Source organism: Salvelinus alpinus, chromosome 24, assembly GCF_045679555.1.
Source record: "Salvelinus alpinus chromosome 24, SLU_Salpinus.1, whole genome shotgun sequence".
NCBI lineage: Eukaryota > Metazoa > Chordata > Actinopteri > Salmoniformes > Salmonidae > Salvelinus > Salvelinus alpinus.
Window position 1 is genome coordinate 24,190,599 of NC_092109.1, and position 16,033 is coordinate 24,206,631.

The 16,033-nt window shown below is 51.3% G+C and overlaps 1 protein-coding gene across 15 annotated transcripts in view; it reads left to right on the forward strand.

Annotated features, from left to right (window-relative positions):
- LOC139552369 (guanine nucleotide exchange factor VAV2-like) overlaps window positions 1-16,033 on the forward strand; it is a 240,608-nt gene that overhangs the window by 179,491 nt on the left and 45,084 nt on the right. For all 15 annotated transcript variants that reach the window (XM_071364042.1, XM_071364044.1, XM_071364053.1 and 12 more), the window contains exons 3-4: window positions 6,004-6,062; window positions 11,140-11,208. In XM_071364042.1, coding sequence (XP_071220143.1) covers window positions 6,004-6,062; window positions 11,140-11,208 — 128 coding nt within the window. The remainder of the gene's footprint in view (window positions 1-6,003; window positions 6,063-11,139; window positions 11,209-16,033) is intronic.

The window sequence follows — 16,033 nt, forward strand, 5'->3', positions numbered from 1 at the left end:
CTAGGCCCTCTCTACTCTTCTCTCCTCTCCTCTTTACTAGGCCCTCTCTACTCTTCTCTCCTCTCCTCTCCCCTTTACTAGGCCCTCTCTACTCTTCTCTCCTCTCCTCTTTACTAGGCCCTCTCTACTCTTCTCTCCTCTCCTCTTTACTAAGCCCTCTCTACTCTTCTCTTCTCTCCTCTTTACTAGGCCCTCTCTACTCTTCTCTCCTCTCCTCTTTACTAGGCCCTCTCTACTCTTCTCTCCTCTCCTCTTTACTAGGCCCTCTCTACTCTTCTCTTCTCTCCTCTTTACTAGGCCCTCTCTACTCTTCTCTCCTCTCCTCTCCTCTCCTCTTTACTAGGCCCTCTCTACTCTTCTCTTCTCTCCTCTTTACTAGGCCCTCTCTACTCTTCTCTCCTCTCCTCTTTACTAGGCCCTCTCTACTCTTCTCTTCTCTCCTCTTTACTAGGCCCTCTCTACTCTTCTCTCCTCTCCTCTTTACTAGGCCCTCTCTACTCTTCTCTCCTCTCCTCTTTACTAGGCCCTCTCTACTCTTCTCTCCTCTCCTCTTTACTAGGCCCTCTCTACTCTTCTCTCCTCTCCTCTTTACTAGGCCCTCTCTACTCTTCTCTTCTCTCCTCTTTACTAGGCCCTCTCTACTCTTCTCTCCTCTCCTCTTTATTAGGCCCTCTCTCCTCTCCTCTCCTCTCCTCTTTACTAGGCCCTCTCTCCTCGCCTCGCCTCGCCTCTCCTCTCCTCTCCTCTCCTCTCTTCTCACCTCTTTACTAGGCCCTCTCTCCTCTCCTGTCCTCAGCTGTCTCTGGCATGATGATGGGCACAACTGTGCTGCTGTCACAATGGGGTGTGAATGCTTCATAAATATCACACCAGGGGGGTGGTGTGTGTGTGTGTGTGTGTGAGCGTGAGCGTTCGTGCGTCTGTACCCTTGTATATATGCGAGTGTGGTGCATGAGAGAGGGGTGTAAAATGATTGGTGGTGACATGTCCTAGGAATTAATTTGACGGTTGGTATGCGTCCAGAATATCCAGTACATTGATTGGTGTTGTGAGGTGATGTGTCATGAATAAATCTAATTGGCTGTTGTGGTTTGTGCACACGGTGACCTGTCAATAGCATTGTGAGACATCTTTCCTTTCCTAATCAAATCACCACCCCTCTCTCCCACTGTCGCTAGGGCTGGGGTGTGCCCATGGCACCATATTGTATTTTACAGACAATGGATGACCATGCAAATTAACCCACGTCTGGTTGACAGGTTGCCATGTCTACCGAGTCCCTGATTGGTTGAGGCCGGTCACATGGGATTTCCAGCCATGGCCACATGTGTGCCTGTCCCAGAAATGGACCCTGAGATGTGTTTGCAAACAGTCCAGCGCGTTTCATAGCTGATCTGTCTATACAAATGCATGCCCCTCCCCACCCCACTCCCCTCCATCCCCTCCGCTCTAAACAAATGAAGTGTAAACGTTGCATGGATGTGTCATGCTGTACTTCAGGAAGCATAAGGGATGCTGGTGCTGCCATGGATCCCCATTCACTCTCTCCTGGCTTGGCAGCTCCCTCCCTACTGTAGGACAGAGGCTGAGGGAATGCTGAGGGGCTGCGGGTAAGACTGAGGGGCTGGGAGTAAGGCTGAGGGGCTGGGAGTAAGGCTGAGGGGCTAGGGGTAAGACTGAGGGGCTGGGAGTAAGGCTGAGGGGCTGGGAGTAAGGCTGAGGGGCTAGGGGTAAGACTGAGGGGCTGGGAGTAAGGCTGAGGGGCTAGGGGTAAGACTGAGGGGCTAGGGGTAAGCCTGAGGGGCTAGGGGTAAGCCTGAGGGGCTAGGGGTAAGGCTGAGGGGCTGGGAGTAAGGCTGAGGGGCTAGGGGTAAGACTGAGGGGCTGGGGGTAAGACTGAGTGGCTAGGGGTAAAGCTGAGGGGCTAGGGGTAAGACTGAGGGGCTAGGGGTAAAGCTGAGGGGCTAGGGGTAAGGCTGAGGGGCTAGGGGTAAGCCTGAGGGGCTAGGGGTAAGCCTGAGGGGCTAGGGGTAAGACTGAGGGGCTGGGGGTAAGGCTGAGGGGCTAGGGATAAGTCTGAGGGGCTAGGGGTAAGACTGAGGGGCTAGGGGTAAGACTGAGGGGCTAGGGGTAAGCCTGAGGGGCTAGGGGTAAGACTGAGGGGCTAGGGGTAAGACTGAGTGGCTAGGGGTAAGACTGAGGGGCTGGGGGTAAGACTGAGGGGCTAGGGGTAAAGCTGAGGGGCTAGGGGTAAAGCTGAGGGGCTAGGGGTAAAGCTGAGGGGCTAGGGGTAAAGCTGAGGGGCTAGGGGTAAGACTGAGGGGCTAGGGGTAAGGCTGAGGGGCTAGGGGTAAGGCTGAGGGGCTAGGGGTAAGGCTGAGGGGCTAGGGGTAAGGCTGAGGGGCTAGGGGTAAGACTGAGGGGCTAGGGGTAAGGCTGAGGGGCTAGGGGTAAGGCTGAGGGGCTAGGGGTACGGCTGAGGGGCTAGGGGTAAAGCTGAGGGGCTAGGGGTAAGACTGAGGGGCTAGGGGTAAAGCTGAGGGGCTAGGGGTAAGACTGAGGGGCTAGGGGTAAGACTGAGGGGCTAGGGGTAAGACTGAGGGGCTAGGGGTAAAGCTGAGGGGCTAGGGGTAAGGCTGAGGGGCTAGGGGTAAAGCTGAGGGGCTAGGGGTAAAGCTGAGGGGCTGAGGTAGGATGGGAAGAGAGAGCGTTATTGCCACTCCATCCTGAGGATTCCTTTTCATATTTTGCAGACTCTGGGTGAGTAGCTTTATTTTCTGGTCTGTTCCGCTCAAAGTTGGGGCTCCCTGGGGTTCTGACTGAGACGAGACAGAAATCAATCATGTGGAAACACACAGTGAGAGAGCCTTTGACTGGACTGCAGGATAGGAGGGAGTGGGGTGGTAGAGGGAGGGAGAGGAAGAGAGGGTGTTAGACAGAGAGGAGAGGGAGAAAGAGAGAGGCAGGGCAGAGGTTGGATAGAAGGATGAAAGGGTCACAGCGGTAGTGACAGACAGAATTGCGGGTGTGGGGGGATAAAGCATAAAATACACAACGTCAGATGTAAAGACATGAGCTAAATATGAATCTGATTCTTACACGTAGCTCACTTCGCTGTGTTGGTGTCACCAAACTGAGGCTTAATTCATATTCATGCCCATAACCCAATATTACCCGGTGATGTATGGAGAGGAGAGACGTGGCACTGAAAGGCAGAGTAATGCTCCGTTCCAGCCTCATAATTTCTCCCCTCTGCCAGTGGGTGAGGGCATGCATCAGGGCAGCACATGGGCACACCCCAGCCCTGTAGCTAGCTTAGGTGGGCAGCGTGCCAACCAATGGCACAATGGATGTTGCTTGAATGACAAAGCACTCTTCATTAAGGGCATAACCAAATCTCATTCACTGTTCTCCACAGCGGCTATTTTCATGTGTATTTCCAGTCTCAGTCTAAGTCCGTTATGATGAGGCCATGGTAAGCGTCGGAGTAAAAGGGTATAACCTATGTTACAGGCAGCAAGCTGCAGCATTCAGACTGGCCACACTGACACACAACCCCTAGAGATGGTTTTAAAAAGGCTGAGAGATATTCATGTACTCTGAAGCACAACGGAGCAGCCACAGCCACCACTCATCACCGTGGTGTATGGCTGCCATGACAGCAACTTGAGCTATACAGAAGGATATCGGTCAGGTACTCATTCCTCTGAGTGGTTGAGCCACTCCATGCTCCTCAGACTGAATCTCTGTCCTAACCCTCTTCACACTAGCTCTTAGCCTGAGCTCCACCTGCTTTTAAAGTACCCTAGACTCCTACTCTAGGCTCCCATTGAAGTTACACACCTTCACCCTAGACTCCTACTCTAGGCTCCCATTGAAGTTACACACTTTCACCCTAGACTCCTATTAATTATACAGTTTAGAGTGGAGGAAAGGTGCTCTTGTATAAACAGCACACCTGCTGAGAGAGAGGGAGGGGAATAGAGAGAGAGGGGGAGGGGAATAGAGAGAGAGAGAGGGGGAGAGAAATAGAGAGAGAGAGACAGAGGGTGGGGAATAGAGAGAGAGAGGGTGGGGAATGGAGAGAGAGACAGAGGGTGGGGAATAGAGAGAGAGACAGAGGGTGGGGAATAGAGAGAGAGAGAGGGTGGGGAATAGAGAGAGAGAGGGTGGGGAATAGAGAGAGAGAGGGTGGGGAATCGAGAGAGAGAGAGAGGGTGGGGAATAGAGAGAGAGAGGGTGGGGAATAGAGAGAGAGAGGGTGGGGAATAGAGAGAGAGAGAGAGGGTGGGGAATCGAGAGAGAGAGAGAGAGTGGGGAATAGAGAGAGAGAGAGTGAGAGAGTGGGGAATAGAGAGAGAGAGAGTGAGAGAGTGGGGGATAGAGAGAGAGAGAGGGTGGGGAATAGAGAGAGAGAGAGTGGGGAACAGAGAGAGAGAGAGAGTGGGGAATAGAGAGAGAGAGTGGGGAATAGAGAGAGAGAGAGTGGGGAATGAGAGAGAGAGAGAGGGAGAGAGAGTGGGGAATAGAGAGAGAGAGAGTGGGGAATAGAGAGAGAGAGAGTGAGAGAGTCGGTGGGGAATAGAGAGAGAGAGAGTGGGGAATAGAGAGAGAGAGAGTGAGAGAGTCGGTGGGGAATAGAGAGAGAGAGAGTGGGGAATAGAGAGAGAGAGTGTGGGGAATAGAGAGAGAGAGAGTGGGAGAGGTGGTGGGGAATAGAGAGAGAGAGAGTGGGGAATAGAGAGAGAGAGAGTGGGGAATAGAGAGAGAGAGGGTGGGTGGGGAATAGAGAGAGATAGAGTGGGGAATAGAGAGAGAGAGGGTGGGGAATAGAGAGAGAGAGAGTGGGGAATAGAGAGAGAGAGAGTGGGGAATAGAGAGAGAGAGAGTGGGGAATAGAGAGAGAGAGAGTGGGGAATAGAGAGAGAGAGGGTGGGGAATAGAGAGAGAGAGAGTTGGGAATAGAGAGAGAGAGAGTGGGAATAGAGAGAGAGAGGGGGGAATAGAGAGAGAGAGGGTGGGGGATAGAGATAGAGAGAGAGAGGGGGGAATAGAGAGAGAGAGGGTGGGGGATAGAGAGAGAGAGAGTGGGAATAGAGAGAGAGAGGGGGGAATAGAGAGAGAGAGGGTGGGGGATAGAGATAGAGAGAGAGAGAGGGGGGAATAGAGAGAGAGAGGGTGGGGGATAGAGAGAGAGAGAGAGTGGGGAATAGAGAGAGTGGGTGGGGAACAGCTGGCACCATGGTGATGGAAGCATAAACACATCCAGAGGTGCGTAATGAGGCATGGGGGCATCGTTTTGGCAGTTAGGAGGGGACGGGCTCCATCATATCCCTGTATTAGCATTGGAGGAGTCTCCAGCACGCCATCTGTAAGCCCCCCAAATCGCCACCCATAAGCCCACTCACATGTGACTCACAACCAGCATTAAATCATGCTCGCATTTAACCTTGTTACACCACGCAGGTTTCACCACAGGGGAGAGAGGGAGGCAGAGCAAGCACGAGATAGATAGAGGGAAGGAGGGAGAGGGGAAGCGAGGTTCTGACTGAGAGGAAGAGGAGGGGGTGAGGAGAAAGAGGGAATGGGGTGGGAGAGGAGATATGGGGGGGGGGGGGGGGTCTGATCTGAGTAAAGTGGAATACGTCTGTGACTGTGCGGGGGCATTTGGCACCACATGTCCCTGGATGTCATCATTAAGATGGCGGCCTGCATTATGCTCACACACAATCCCGTGTGTGGCTGCGTACGACGATGTTGCTAAGAAACACGACATCGCTCTCCTCGCTCGTAAACACATGAAGTTTAACATGAATGAACCACATTAAGGCAGAGCAGACGGGCCTGTCGTAATGACTGAGTGATGAGATGTTGACCGTGTTGTAGACTGTGTTGACGACTGTGTTGATGACTGTGTTGTAGATTGTATGGATGACTGTTGTAGACTGTGTTGATTGACTCTGACCCTGTCATTGACCGCTGTCTCTCTGCTGTGTGTTCCAGGTGATCTCAGCCCTGTCCAGGATCTCCCATCACAGCATTGTGCAGATCAAAGGCATGAGGTATGTCTCCTCTCCTCCCACTACCCTTCACTGTCCGTTTGAGGAAGAGGAATGTCTCAACCAGACAGTGTTTTCTTGTTCTGGTAGTAGATGTGATCTAGGCCTACTCCTGTCAATACCACTGTCTCTGTTGGTTACCAGGTCTGGAAGAATGATCACATGTAAAAACAAGTCCAGGGTCAGATAGCTCAGATCACATGACTAAACGCATCACTAAGCTCTACCTCTGTTTCTCGGCGTCACATCAAAGGATGCCATTGAGTCTGGTTTATTGGCCGCTGGGAAACCACTTTCTGATTTCTCTTTATTTGCTCAGTCTGATCACGCTGTTGGCTGTGAGGGGGCTGCGAGCTGGCTCCACAAATAAATCAAGGTGTTTTATCTTGACCGGCAGGGTAATGAGTTGATGGAGCGCACCCATTAGGCCTGGTGCCATCCCAGGAAACACAGAGACTGGCCTATTAATAAACACTACACACCCTGAGAGGTGGCTAAATCACTGAGGTCCCATCTCCTAGGGTCTGTTTCCTCTGTCTGGTCTATAGTGTGGTGAATGAGAAAACTAAATGGCGGTCTGTTTCTTCTCTTTAGCCTCCAGAGCCCCACCACAGTGAGTTGAAAAGCCTCTGCACAGTTAGTTAGGAGGAGCTTTTTGTTGTTGTTTAGAACGTGTCATTTCATCTATAACACACTGGTGTACATGAACCATTTGCAGTCAGATCATGAAGTGATATCTCTTTCAATCATCCACAATATCACTGACTCCCTCTAACGCCGAAATAGGAAGCTTGCTAAGTGGCACATGACCAACGCATGGTGAGGGCATGATCTAGGGCACATGATGTTAATATGTCCATCCAGCGGGGTCAGACAGACAGTAAAGGTCATGTCAGTTGTTAAACACCCACCACACTTTCTTAACCCCCCCGTGTCCTTCCCCTACTGCCTGGGGTAAAGGTAACGGAGGCCCCTCTGCCCCTGTAACATTACAGAGACCTGTCAGTCCTCTTCAGTGTCACCAGACACAGACCTGTCCCTCTCTCACCCCAGAGACACTCAGCAGTTAAATCCCCCCCCCCGTTCCTCCCTCTTTCTGTTCCTCCCTCTTTCTGTTCCTCCCTCTTTCTGTTTCTCCCTCTTTCTGTTCCTCCCTCTTTCTGTTCCTCCCTCTTTCTGTTCCTCCCTCTTTCTGTTCCTCCCTCTTTCTGTTCCTCCCTCTTTCTGTTCCTCCCTCTTTCTGTTCCTCCCTCTTTCTGTTCCTCCCTCTTTCTGTTTCTCCCTCTTTCTGTTCCTCCCTCTTTCTGTTCCTCCCTCTTTCTGTTCCTCCCTCTTTCTGTTTCTCCCTCTTTCTGTTCCTCCCTCTTTCTGTTCCTCCCTCTTTCTGTTCCTCCCTCTTTCTGTTCCTCCCTCTTTCTGTTCCTCCCTCTTTCTGTTCCTCCCTCTTTCTGTTTCTCCCTCTTTCTGTTCCTCCCTCTTTCTGTTCCTCCCTCTTTCTGTTCCTCCCTCTTTCTGTTCCTCCCTCTTTCTGTTCCTCCCTCTTTCTGTTCCTCCCTCTTTCTGTTCCTCCCTCTTTCTGTTCCTCCCTCTTTCTGTTCCTCCCTCTTTCTGTTCCTCCCTGTGTGTTTGATCTGGCGATCATTGTTTTGGAGGCGTGTTCATTGACTTGCTGTTGAAGCCCATTGATTGGCACTGTGATGCCTATTGGCATCAAAGAGCCAAAAGTCAGGCCTGTGTGTCTCTGTCACTGTGTCTTTCCTGAGCCCCAGCTTTACTGGAAGCCTCGCCACTCCTGCCTGCACACCCAGACACGCTCCACACTTCTGGAACACTCACAGTCCAAGCCCTGTCTCCTTGAGAAACCCATGAAAATGGTATCAATCAATCAAAAAGGGAATAGAGGTTAAGAATAAAGGCCTTCTGTCATGACATCCTGCTCCTCATCTATGGACTGTGAGCTCTTCTGGCGTTATACAACTCATAGCAGGATCTCTCACCCTCCTCTCTCCTGACAGTGAAATGCTCCTGCCTCCTTTCTTCTCATGATATCTGTCCTCAGCTAACCAAAAGCCACCTCTTAGCTCGCAGTAGACCTACTCACACTTCGTGTTCTCTTGATTTCCCCCTGATACCACAAGCCATTACTCCATTAGTCTGTGTGTGTGTGTGTGTGTGTGTGTGTGTGTGTGTGTGTGTGTGTGTGTGTGTGTGTGTGTGTGTGTGTGTGTGTGTGTGTGTGTGTGTGTGTGTGTGTGTGTGTGTGTGTGTGTGTGTGTGTGTGTGTGTGTGTGTGTGTGTGTGTGTGTGTGTGCCTTGTTCTCAGTGGGTCAGAGTGCTATAATGTGCGTGAGAGCAGAGCTCCACAGTGAGAAGGAGAGTGGCAGACAGAGGCTGAAACCCAGCAGGAGAGAGACTGCAGGCGGAGAAGTGTCAGGAAAGATGCTCTCTCTCTTCCCCTCATCTCCTCCTCCCTCTCTCCTTCATCCCGGCCTGGGGCATTAGGAATGCTCATTCCCGCTCACGACAGTGTGCGATATAAGACTCGATAGTCACTCACATACATTACACATCCCACACATAATGTACACATTATACATGCATACACCCATGATGCACACCCCTCATTAATACTCTATTTGTGTATGTGGTGTAAAGTTGCACACTTGCATACCAACAGGACAGAGATGACTCACATTACACATAGAATTAAGCAATAAGGCCCGAGGGGGTGTGGTATAAGCACGACACAACGCGGAGTGCCTGGATACAGCCCTCAACCGTGGTATATTGACCATATACCACAACCCCCCGATGTCCCTTATTGCTATTATAAACTGGTTACCAACGTAATTAGAGCAGTAACAATACATGTTTTGTCATATCTGTGGTACACGGTCTCGTATACCACGGCTTTCAGCCAATCAGTATTCAGGGCTCGAACTACCCAGTTTATAGTATCGCATAATGTACACATGAACACATTCATTCACTGTTACACCCACTCCCCAACATCCCCAAGCCAAAAGCGTTGGAATGGGAATGAGTCAGACATGCAAGACTAAATGAAGAGAAACTCAGAGGGACGTTTATCAGAGTTGGTGGGTGGACAAGCACAGAATGGGCCCTGATGGAATTTTCTGCCTCAGCTCCACATAGCTATTGATCTCTGCTATGGGCCATTGGGACCTGCTGGATGTTACTGCACTACTCAATGCGGCAACGGTCACACCAAACAACCGCATAGTTACGTCCTCACAGTTATTTGCGATAGCGGTTCAATGGGGCTGGGCATACAGCTGCTCTGTCCTCCACACGTCTGACATTGATTACCTTTACCACAGGAATGGCTCTGTGTATCGAACAAGCACTTTCACTTAATCGCAGACCGAGCTAATTGACAGGATGAGTCAATGGGTGCTGCACACTGAAATAGTTTATAGGCATTCAATGGTAGTCAGGAAATAAACACCTATACTCTCTACAGCCTGATTGGCTCTGAGCCCTGAAACAGGAAGAGGGAGGGTGAGAGAGAGAGCGGTTGAGAAAGAGGGAGAGAGAGGAAGATTCTGAAAGTGAGAGAGTGACAGAGAGAAATGAGTGAAAAGAAAGAGGCAGGACAAGAGAGAGTGAGTAAGCCAGCAGAGCTCTGTGATGCGTTGTGTTCCTTAACCTGATGTTAGCATGACACACTAGTCCCTCATGGTGACCACACACACACGCACACACACTGCTCTCACTACACTGACACTAATTGCTGGTGTCACACACAGAAACACACGCTAGAAAACACACAAGTAAAAACGTATCCTGAGTGATATTTTTGTAAACAATTCGCTACTGTGCATTGAATTCAGTGTATTCAGTTAAACATAGATACAGGAGATATGATTTTGTGCCACTTGGAAGTTATAAGGTCTTGGAATCAGGTTATTGAATTGCCTGATTGAGTTAAGCTCCCTCCTGGGGTTCCATAGCTGTGAGTCCAAGTGACAGAATGATTCGATTAACTGTAAATCACAGATTAAGTTAGATAAGAGGCGTCAGACTAAAGGGTAGATGTCTTGAATTGAATGAAAACCTGTTATTGAAAAGTGTCATATTGCAGCTAGGATAATTGAAAACGGCCAACAGGTGTTTACTTAGTGCCTGGACTAATGCTGCTATCGCCACAACGAAATAACCACTAAACAGAATGCACTGCCGATTGTCTGTGTTGATAATTACAGTGGATGCATCCAGGTGAATTATTAGGGTTGAGCAAATATCTTGCTTGTGGAGAAGTGAGAGAGATGTAACTTACAGTACTGAGAGATGCAGCTGTGACTGTCAGGGTTCAGTCAGTGCATCCATCTGATTAACTCCCACCCACTCAGACTGAGCCCCAGGTGCACACACACACACACTCTCTCTCTTTCTCCTGAGCCCACTCACACACACACACTCTCTCTCTCTCTCTTTCTCCTGAGCCCACTCACACACACACACACACTCTCTCTCTCTCTCTTTCTCCTGAGCCCACTCACACACACACACACACTCTCTCTCTCTCTCTCTTTCTCCTGAGCCCACTCACACACACACACTCTCTCTCTCTTTCTCCTGAGCCCACTCACACACTTTACCCCCTTCCTCTCCATCTCTATTGTTACCTCTGTTGCCCTGCGTTGATGTAATCAGCTGTGAGATGGGGGTCTGTATGTTTCCTCAATCGAGCCAGCAGGCTGCTCTGTGGGGAGTGGGCGTCAGCAGGACATACAGTACAGGACCTCATGGTGTCCTACCGCGCACGCACACACACACACACACACACACACACACACACACACACACACACACACACACACACACACACACACACACACACACACACACACACACACACACACACACACACACACACACACACACACACACACACACACACACACACACACACACACACACACACACACACAGTGATGGATTGAGATTAACACCTGACTGATAGACACTCATCCCCTGCTGTTACCACATCTAACTGTAAGGCCTGTCCACCGGCTAACTCTTTGTCTCTTTCTCCCATTGTGTGTGTGTGTTGTAGGCCTTTTCCTTCGGAGGACACTGCTCTGAATGAGGATGACGTGTACCGGAGTCTTGAGGAGCTGGCAGAGTAAGTACTCAGACCCCCTGTATCCCCCATCACTCACATACACTGCAATCCCCACAACATACGGATGGAGCAGCAGAGCACAACTCTGAGCCGTAACCATCCATCCTGCCACCTGCCACCATCCTGCCTCCTTCCTCCTTCCTGCCACCTTCCTCCATCCTGCCTCCTTCCTCCATCCTGCCACCTTCCTCCTTCCTTCCTCCATCCTGCCTCCTTCCTCCTTCCTGCCACCTTCCTCCTTCCTTCCTCCATCCTGCCACCTTCCTCCATCCTGCCACCTTCCTCCATCCTGCCACCTTCCTCCATCCTGCTACCTTCCTCCATCCTGCTACCTTCCTCCATCCTGCCACCTTCCTCCATCCTGCTACCTTCCTCCATCCTGCCACCTTCCTCCATCCTGCTACCTTCCTCCATCCTGCCACCTTCCTCCATCCTGCCACCTTCCTCCATCCTGCCACCTTCCTCCATCCTGCCACCTTCCTTCCATCCTGCCACCTTCCTCCATCCTGCCACCTTCCTCCATCCTGCTACCTTCCTCCATCCTGCCACCTTCCTCCATCCTGCCACCTTCCTCCATCCTCCTTCCTTCCTCCATCCTGCCACCTTCATCCATCCTTCCTCCATCCTGCCACCTTCCTCCATCCTGCCACCTTTCTCCTTCCTTCCTCCATCCTGCCACCTTCCTCCATCCTGCCACCTTCCTCCATCCTGCCACCTTCCTCCATCCTGCTACCTTCCTCCATCCTGCCACCTTCCTCCATCCTGCCACCTTCCTCCTTCCTTCCTCCATCCTGCCACCTTCCTCCATCCTTCCTCCATCCTGCCACCTTCCTCCATCCTGCCACCTTTCTCCTTCCTTCCTCCATCCTGCCACCTTCCTCCATCCTGCCACCTTCCTCCATCCTGCCACCTTCCTCCATCCTGCTACCTTCCTCCATCCTGCCACCTTCCTCCATCCTGCCACCTTCCTCCATCCTGCTACCTTCCTCCTTCCTTCCTCCATCCTGCCACCTTCCTCCATCCTGCCACCTTCCTCCATCCTGCCACCTTCCTCCATCCTGCTACCTTCCTCCATCCTGCCACCTTCCTCCATCCTGCCACCTTCCTCCATCCTTCCTCCATCCTGCCACCTTCCTCCATCCTGCCACCTTTCTCCTTCCTTCCTCCATCCTGCCACCTTCCTCCATCCTGCCACCTTTCTCCTTCCTTCCTCCATCCTGCCACCTTCCTCCTTCCTGCCACCTTCCTTCCTCCATCCTGCCACCTTCCTCCATCCTGCCACCTTCCTCCTTCCTTCCTCCATCCTGCCACCTTCCTCCTTCCTTCCTCCATCCTTCCACCTTCCTCCATCCTGCCACCTTTCTCCTTCCTTCCTCCATCCTGCCACCTTCCTCCATCCTGCCACCTTCCTCCTTCCTTCCTCCATCCTGCCACCTTCCTCCATCCTGCCACCTTCCCCCTTCCTTCCTTCCTCCTTCCTTCCACCTTCCTTCCACCTTCCTCCTTCCTTCCTCCATCCTGCCACCTTCCTCCATCCTGCCACCTTCTTCCTTCCTGCCACCTTCCTCCATCCTGCCACCTTCCTCCTTACTTCCTCCCTTCATCCTTCCTCCATCCTGGCACCTTCCTCCATCCTTCCACCTTCCTCCTTCCTGCCACCTTCCTCCATCCTGCCACCTTCCTCCTTACTTCCTCCCTCCATCCTTCCTCCATCCTGGCACCTTCCTCTATCCAGCCACCTTCCACCTTCCTCCTTCCTGCCACCTTCTTCCATCCTGCCACCTTCCCCCTTCCTGCCACATTCCTCCTTCCTGCTACCTTCCTCCATCCTTCCTTCCTTCCTTCCTTCCTTCCTTCCTTCCTTCCTTCCTTCCTTCCTTCCTTCCTTCCTTCCTTCCTTCCTTCCTTCCTGCCACCTTCCTTCCTTCCTGCCACCTTCCTTCCTCCATCCTGCCACCTTCCTCCATCCTGCCACCTTCCTCCTTCCTGCCACCTTCCTCCATCCTGCCACCTTCCTCCTTCCTGCCACCTTCCTGCCACCTTCCTCCTTCCTGCCACCTTTCTCTATGCATCCCTGCTGTCCGTCACTCTGCCCGTTGCCATGGTGACACCAGCAGCACATTAGTTTCCTGCCTGCCTAGCTGCCAAGTTGTCTAAGGAACTGGATGGCTGGCAGGATAGCTTGGGTGATGGGTGGGTGGGTTTGAAAGCAAGCTCATGCAGCGGCAGTGAGGCTGGGTTGGGGTGGGCTGGTAGCGGTGGAGGCTGGGTTGGGGTGGGCTGGTAGCGGTGGAGGCTGGGTTGGGCTGGGCTGGTAGCGGTGGAGGCTGGGTTGGGGTGGGCTGGTAGCGGTGGAGGCTGTGGTGTGCGACAGCTCCCATTCCTCTCTGATTAATGGAGAATAATTAGACGCTGTGCTAAGATAGGTGTTATTCATCACCCAGAGAGAAGAGAGGGAGGAGGGGGGGAGGGAGGGGGGGGAAGAGATGGATAGCAGAGTGCCACCACCGCTGCCTGCTGAATACATTACTGGAGGAAAACGTGCAGAAGCTGAGAGAAGTGCAGGCCAAGCAGGCTAATACTGGATTAGAGCTCATCTTAGCTTCCAGCCCAACACTGGGCCCTCACTGGATAGGAAGCACAGCCTTGTGAGTGCAAACACACAGCAGAGTAAACACACAGGTGCGTCCTGTACATGTCGGGAAATACTGTACATTGGTTTAGAAGTGACCCTCCCCACAGCTTTATTGTGGCAAAATGTTCCATCCAACAGCATTCATCAACCCGAAACGGTGCCTGAGGAAGGCCTGCAGCATCACCAAGGACCCCACACACCCCAGCCACGAGCTCTACATACAACTAATACAACTTCAAGCTTAAAAATAAGCAAAGATCAATCAATCTCAAAATGGAGTAAAGGACTAGGGCCTTGATTATTTCTGGTGGTCCTGTGATGCATTACTGTGATGGTCCTGTGATGCATTACTGTGATGGTCCTGTGATGCATTACTGTGATGGTCCTGTGATGCATTACTGTGATGGTCCTGTGATTCATTACTGTGATGGTCCTGTGATGCATTACTGTGATGGTCCTGTGATGCATTACTGTGATGGTCCTGTGATGCATTACTGTGATGGTCCTGTGATGCATTACTGTGATGGTCCTGTGATGCATTACTGTGATGGTCCTGTGATGTTTTACCTTTAGTGGTGTTGCAGGCAGCCAGGGGTGTCAGGGCACAAAGTGAATGGTAAAGGTCCTCTGCTTTGATTACATATCCTTTAGTTTGTCCTTTACCCTTTCACCCCCTGCACTATAACCCAACCTCTCTCTCTCTCTGATAACCTGTTGGGTCATAACACCTTCTCTGACCTGCCTGGAGCCTACAGTGATCCCATTCATTCCAGAAGGGTTGGGCCCTAGCCTCTTACTTCAGCGTGAACCTGCTCTTTGTCTCACCTCCAGGTGCAAAGTGCTGCTGTATCTTATTGAATTAATCAAACCGCAGTGTAGCATGAACACCCTTGGTCTATAGACGGCCCCAGTCCACGTAATTGATTCATCAGGAGGTCCTGCATGCCATGCAGTCGGACACACTTAAGCAAGCAATTTCCCCGCCCTCATAGCGTTATTAATTGGCCCATGGTATTGATGTACGGTTGATTTAAGATGAGTGTGTGAGTGAAATGAGCGAGTGATTTGCCGGTGGATCAGCGGGTTTAAAAAACTCTTCAAACAAGAGTTCTGCTAGAGATTATAGTGAAAGATACAAGACCACATGAGGCTGATGCACCTGATACAACATATATATATATTTGAGTTCATGTAAAGGGACTCTGGTGCTTGTCTGTTGTCTGTCAGTAAAGGTTATGAGCTGAAAAAACCTTTTCCATATTTACAGTATCATGTCGAATGTGTTCATGTCAAGGTACATGTAAGTGGAATGTAGCGGGCGGATAGCGATGTGATCCCACCTGAAATGACTTGCCATAATAGAATGGTGTGGTCATTAAATTGAGTTTGTGTGTATGTGTTTGTGTGTGTGTGTGTGTGTGTGCATGTGTGTGTGTGTGTGTGTGTGTGTGCATGTGTGTGTATGTGTTTGTGTGTGCGTGCATGTGTGTGTATCTGCGCACGCATAAGTATGTTTACCTGAGGCAGGGTCTCCTTAATGAGGTCTCTCAGGTTAATCTTCTCAACCTTAGCACTGCTTCCTGCCTAAGGCTCTGTAATGTCAACTCTGGGCACTGCTTCCTGCCTAAGGCTCTGTAATGTCAACTCTGAGTGGTGCTTCCTGCCTAAGGCTCTGTAATGTCAACTCTGAGTAGTGCTTCCTGCCTAAGGCTCTGTAATGTCAACTCTGAGTAGTGCTTCCTGCCTAAGGCTCTGTAATATCAACTCTGAGCAGTGCTTCCTGCCTAAGGCTCTGTAATGTCAACTCTGAGCAGTGCTTCCTGCCTAAGGCTCTGTAATGTCAACTCGGAGTGGTGCTTCCTGCCTAAGGCTCTGTAATGTCAACTCTGAGTGGTGCTTCCTGCCTAAGGCTCTGTAATGTCAACTCTGAGTGGTGCTTCCTGCCTAAGGCTCTGTAATGTCAACTCGGAGTGGTGCTTCCTGCCTAAGGCTCTGTAATGTCAACTCTGAGTGGTGCTTCCTGCCTAAGGCTCTGTAATGTCAACTCTGAGTGGTGCTTCCTGCCTAAGGCTCTGTAATGTCAACTCTGGGCAGTGCTTCCTGCCTAAGGCTCTGTAATGTCAACTCTGGGCAGTGCTTCCTGCCTAAGGCTCTGTAATGTCAACTCTGAGTGGTGCTTCCTGTCTAAGG